At 39.4% G+C, this 5811-nt stretch overlaps 1 protein-coding gene across 16 annotated transcripts in view; it reads left to right on the top strand.

Annotated features, from left to right (window-relative positions):
• REPS2 (RALBP1 associated Eps domain containing 2) overlaps positions 1-5811 on the top strand; it is a 183111-nt gene that overhangs the window by 135325 nt on the left and 41975 nt on the right. For 10 of the 16 annotated variants that reach the window (XM_006157965.3, XM_014591378.2, XM_027775465.1 and 7 more), the window contains 2 exons: positions 1697-1758; positions 3679-3771. In XM_006157965.3, the coding sequence (XP_006158027.1) occupies positions 1697-1758; positions 3679-3771 (155 nt within the window). The remainder of the gene's footprint in view (positions 1-1696; positions 1759-3678; positions 3772-5811) is intronic. The other 6 variants (XM_006157969.2, XM_027775466.1, XM_027775472.1 and 3 more) reach the window with 1 other exon arrangement.

The raw sequence follows: 5811 nt of genomic DNA on the forward strand, positions 1-5811 counted from the left end.
ACCTCCCCCCCCGCCAAAAAAAAAAAAAAAAAGAAAAAAAAAAGCATGCATAGATTTTGTTTGTTTATTAGTTTCATTTTATTTTTAAAATAAATGATCATCTAACGGCCTGATCTGTGAGGATCTATAGAACAGAGGCCTTGAGATTGATAATTCCTAAAGGCTTTCGTCATCTTCTCCTGCTCCATGCTTTGTTATTGATGGCTGTTCAAGGTCTCACCACCTCTGGAGTTTTGACCCACTGATGTGTTTCATAAATTTTAATGAAAGACATATTGAGAGAAATCATAGATGGGCTCACATGGTTGTACCGTTTCCGTGCACTGGCTCAGAAAGGAAATCTCTGTGACTTTAAACTCTGAGTTACATTGTGGAAAGCACCAAACTCCACCTTCTAGCTTGTCTGATCCAGCCAGGGCAAATCAAAAGTGATTTGCAAAAACTTTCACGTTCTTAATACATAGCTATGATTTATTTTTGAAGGTACAGAAAATTGTCCAATTATTAACATGCATTTTACAGATTCCCAAATAAACTACGTTTCATTATATAGACCATAATGTTTGTCTAAGGAGTTTGTAAAGGATGTGGTTTAACTTGGCAGTGTGTGATGCTAAACTTATTGCTTTTGTGTGATTATGAACTTTATTTATAATTCCATAGCAGCTGTTTATTTTCTTTTAAGTTACAATTCATATGTTCTGAGATTAACTCATATGTTCTCTGTGTCTCAGAAAACTGAAAAAAATTAGACTGAAACTTTCTTGAAAATGATCTTTCAAATGTGGACAGATCATTTTAGAAAAAAATTCAGTTATTCCTGGTAATAATGGGCAGGGGGAGAGAGAGAGAAAAAAAGAGAGAGAGGTATTCGAAGAATCCTGCACTATTGTTTCAGTCTCTCACCTTTGGACTCCTCCACTGCAGTCGGCCCCATGATCCATTCACAGGAGCATTTGCAGAGCTGTGGAGCTGCTTTCTCTAGTTCCAGGCTACCTTGGAGCCTCTTCAGTCTCTGCTCACTGAAGAGCTGTGTGAGGGCTGGAAGCTCAGGGGAAATGTGAGAGAGGCCAAAGATGACCCTTTGACTTTTGACCTGGATTATTTAAAACTAAATAATTAACATCAGAATAATGAAGAATTGATCACCTTTCCCATGCTGACTTCCAGTTTTTTGATCAGAAGGTGCGTCTTTTCCATACCGTTTTATACTGTCTGAAATACAGTAGCCTAAATAAATACTTAGATCTTGGGTAGGGTGAAAAATTTTAAAAAGGATCCAAAATAACATGTACTCTTTTATTTCTTATTATTTTTATTCATTTATTTATTTTTTGAGAGGTTTTTGCTATAGGGCATGTGTGCTTTCCAGAAAGACAGAGAGAGACAGAGAGACAGAAAGCGAGAAATCATCCCCCAGGGAGGATGGTCACACTGCAATTCCTTCTCCTCCATTCTCCTCTTGGTATTTTGGGCACGCATGCACACACACCAGGCGTGAGTTTAAGCCACTGGGTCCCGGGACTCGAACCACGATCTCTTATTATTTTTAAGCTTTCAGAAAGATTTTAAAAACTTAAACATGTTAAAATGCAAATACCATTGCTGTTCCTAGTTAACAAGTGTATGAGCATCTTGTTTTCTTTCTGCTTTTTATGGAGGCATGGTCCTTAACAGAATGTGTTTTGTTTTTCAGCTACGAAGTCAGCATTGTTACCCCCACCACCTGCGCTCCCTCCAAGACCTTGCCCATCACAGGTAGGAGACAGATTTGATTTGCTATTTGGTAGTAGAGATGTTGTCCTACTACCGTGCTCCTTTGCAAGGGTTGATTGCCTCACAACATCCAAGACTCAAGATGATATCTGGAGAAAGAAGATAGAGAGGGGTTTAATTTCTTCTCATTTGGCCAGCCCTCACACTCATGGAAGAGGGAACGTTTCTTCAATAAGTTGCCTCTTGGCTATTGAGAGTTGTGTGTGGCTTTCATATGGAGAGAGAAAGAAGGGGTGTTCTTCCAATTGTGGGTGGGAGACATGTGTTTTCTGTCTAGAATGTCCAGTCTGGGTGTATTAGAAGCTATGTTCGGTTTAATTTCTTCTCATTTGGCCAGCCCTCACACTCATGGAAGAGGGAACGTTTCTTCAATAAGTTGCCTCTTGGCTATTGAGAGTTGTGTGTGGCTTTCATATGGAGAGAGAAAGAAGGGGTGTTCTTCCAATTGTGGGTGGGAGACATGTGTTTTCTGTCTAGAATGTCCAGTCTGGGTGTATTAGAAGCTATGTTCTACATAAAATAAAAATAAACAATTGTTAGCAATGGGTTAGTACTGTGGTTTGGGCCCATGGTACTCTCTTTAGGTTTGCCTTTCCCCTCAGAACAATAAACTGAAATTTGAATGTTTCACCTGTAAATGAATGATGGCTTCCTTGGATGTGTTACTCTGGCTGTATTCATCAATACTTTTCATGGAGTTGAAAATGAGACGCAAGAGCAAATCCTTAGAGTGTGGAATATGGTGCTGCAGACCCTCCCTTTCATTAATTGCTGCTGAAGATACTTTCTATCTTTAAAGCACCCATCTGACTTTTGACAGAAAATGCTGGGAGATTTCTCTGTAGATAGTCCTGTGTTCTCCTTCTCCACTCTGGGTGGTTCAGAGCATACCTTTCCACGTGATGCGTCTCAGGATGCGTCAAATCACTGAAAGTACTTTCAACATTTCCTTGTCATTCTTTTTGAAAATTAGATGGTCTTTAGCAGACCGCTCAACCTTGAGATACAGATACCATGAGATATTGACTTCCTGCTTCAGTCTTAAGGGTAACAAAAAAAAAAACAAAAACAGTTTTTCAACACCTGCACATTGACAAGTGAAAATTCCTCTTTCAGTATCTAGTACTGGCTTTACAAGATATTGGTTGACCAGTCAACAAGTATCTATTGAGTTCCTGCTATGTATCTATTTAATGTTAAATTTTAGCTCTACCCTAAGCCTTTCCTTGCTTATGATTTCTGCTCATTCAGATTACTAGCTACATTTATTGAGTATCTACAATAGACTGGGCATTGTGCTAAGCACTTTCAGTGCATTATTTAATCTTCCCCAAACCCTATAATAGTATCCTTTTTTTACAGATGAGGAAATTGAGTCATAGAGGGATTAAGCAAGTTGCTCAAGGTAGCATAGCTAGTAAAAGAGCCAGCTCCCAGACTGAAGTCTCCCACTGGCCCCTCTTATCACTGGAGTCTAAGTGTCTACATCTACAGCAAGGTGGCAGGTTCATTGTGCTTGCAATCAAGGATTTTATCATATTTCCAAAGGTGACCTAGATGAGATGAGGCTCCGGCTTCATACCAACAGCAAACCTATACCTCATCACAACAAAATTGGTGGCCAGTCTAGAGACATTTGCCTACCAGCTACTGATTTCCAACTCTGAGCTTGGAAGCCACCTATGAATGCGTAGAAGACCTGTCTGAAAGGGTGTTCATAATCATTTTCTATCTTTCTCTCCCTGAGAAAATGACAAAGCTTTCATCCTGGTCATGAGATAGGCTGAGGCTGTCTGCAGTCTTCATCTGATCTGCTTGAGGTGGGCTTCCTGTCTGCTTCAGAGCTTTGTGACATCTGACAGGGGGACTGTTAATGAATAAGTCTGCTTCTTTGTCCACCAGATTTCCCATCACAATGTAAACAGTGAGCCCAGCACTCAGCCCAAGCCTCCAGCTCAGCTGTCTAACTATGGAGATTTCAGACTGCAGCCACAGGTGTGTAAGAACTGAAAGCGGATACTTCACAGCTGCTGCCCCTCCTCACTCGCCCTATGGTCACTGTACCTGGAGCACCTACACAGTATATGAAGTCCTCAGTAATAAGCACATGGTTGTATTTAGTCTTCATGCCATGTCAAACTCCCAATATTGGCCCTAGGAGGATCTCACTAACCACAAGTATAGGGCACCTATATATTTCAGTCTTTCTTAAACTGTTAGGTTGTTGGAAAAGTCATGATGTTATTTTTTCCACGTTTTTCTATGCAGAAATGCATCATAACTTTTTTGACAACCCAATACTTGGTATAAAACAGCCTCTGGGAGATGCTAATTTATAGGACTCTGGTAAAACAGATTTTTAGGCTGCTTCCCCTATATCCCCTCGGGAAGATTCACAGTGCTTGTGAACCCACTAAAGGCTTTGAAGTCCTACAGTAAAGAAAGCTAGTCAATCTTGTTAAAGCTGGCAATTTTCTAGTTTGTGTGACTCTCTCTCTCTCTCTCTCAAATGCCTATTAGTATCCTGAAGGCTTAGTGTTAGGAAACACTATTATACACCAGCCTCAAGGCATTGCTATGAACATTTCCCAACCTTTCTCATCTGTCACCTCCTCTCCCTATTATGTGATTAAAGTTCAGTTTTGTATCACGTGCTAATAGTTTTCCCAGAAGATTGGAAAATGAAAGTTTAACGGCATTTCGAGTTGTCCATGTTTCCAGTTAGTCCTGCTTCCTTCTTGCTTACTCTCCCATGAGGTCACTCATACACCTACAGCAAGAAAGAGAAATTAAATGCTCAGAATTCCTCTTTGCTCTGTTAAATTTTTTTGGATGCTCCTTGCTATGTATGGACCATCAACCTGGCTTTGGGAAGATACCTTTATCCACAGAGACTCCTTTTATGGGCTGCAACTGTAGTATGTCAGCAGAAGACCTAGGGGAGAAACCAGGAGCTATATATAGCTTAAATCATTATATGTATTAGTAGGTCTGAAAGAGATTACAATACAGTTTTTAGATTATATTTGGATTTAAACATTTCATATGAATGGGAAAGACTAGATTATAATAAAAGGAAAATATTTCGTTCCTTGTAAAGGAACATGATTTTAAGAAACTATGTGGGCCAGTGCATAGTGATGTGTTTCTAAGTTTTAAGCGTGCAAGAGAAATGAGTTTGTGCATTTACAGATGTGTGCACAAAGATATCTGTCTGTCTACTTGTCTACCTATAGTTCTACATACACCCAAAGCATATCTACTTTCATCAAGTGAGAGAGGTGAGGTGTAGGTTTTCAGGATAAAATGCAGTTTCACTGGCTTCTGCTTATGCCGAGCACCACCGTAATGCAAACATCTGGATTAAGTTATACAAATGGGGCCCTGGAGTTAGGAAAAGGAATACATTCAAAGAAACAGATCTCTTTATTTTTTATGCTATAGGTAAGATCAAGAAGGACCAAGTGAATATATAAAGAACTAAGTGGTTTGTGTTCCATGTTTTAGTGTTGGAAGACTAGAGACTAAGGCATGGTCTTTTGGCTCAGGTCAGAAGTGAAAAAAGTTTCAAAAGACTAATTCACAGTTTGATTCATAAATAACCCAAACTGAATTAGAGCAAACTGATTCATTTGGAGCAGTGTTAAAGTGTGGGTAAAATTTACGAGCTCTTTATAAATCGAGTGCAATGCCATCTACAGAGTTTGTGCTTATCCTGTAGGTCAGTTCTCTGCTCAGGGACTGTTTCGTGCTCCAATAGCTAAATCCCTTTAATAGTTTGATCTCATGCCAAATTGCTTATGGCAATTGTGATAGAGTCACAGCTTCAGTGTAATTATCTTTAATAAAGGAAAGATTTGGGAATACAAAGTATTATATTTTAAGTGTTATATTAGCACCATATTTAAAGAATTGGGCCTCCCCCCAGATTACCATGCTCATTTCTATATATACCACTATTTTCTCACTTTTTAATAGTGAGTGCTTCTTACTAGCCAGAAACTGTGTGCTGAAATAGTACTGAAGAGGGAAAGA

This window comes from Tupaia chinensis, unplaced genomic scaffold (genome assembly GCF_000334495.1).
Source record: "Tupaia chinensis unplaced genomic scaffold, TupChi_1.0 Scaffold000567_1, whole genome shotgun sequence".
Classification (NCBI taxonomy): Eukaryota; Metazoa; Chordata; class Mammalia; order Scandentia; family Tupaiidae; genus Tupaia; species Tupaia belangeri.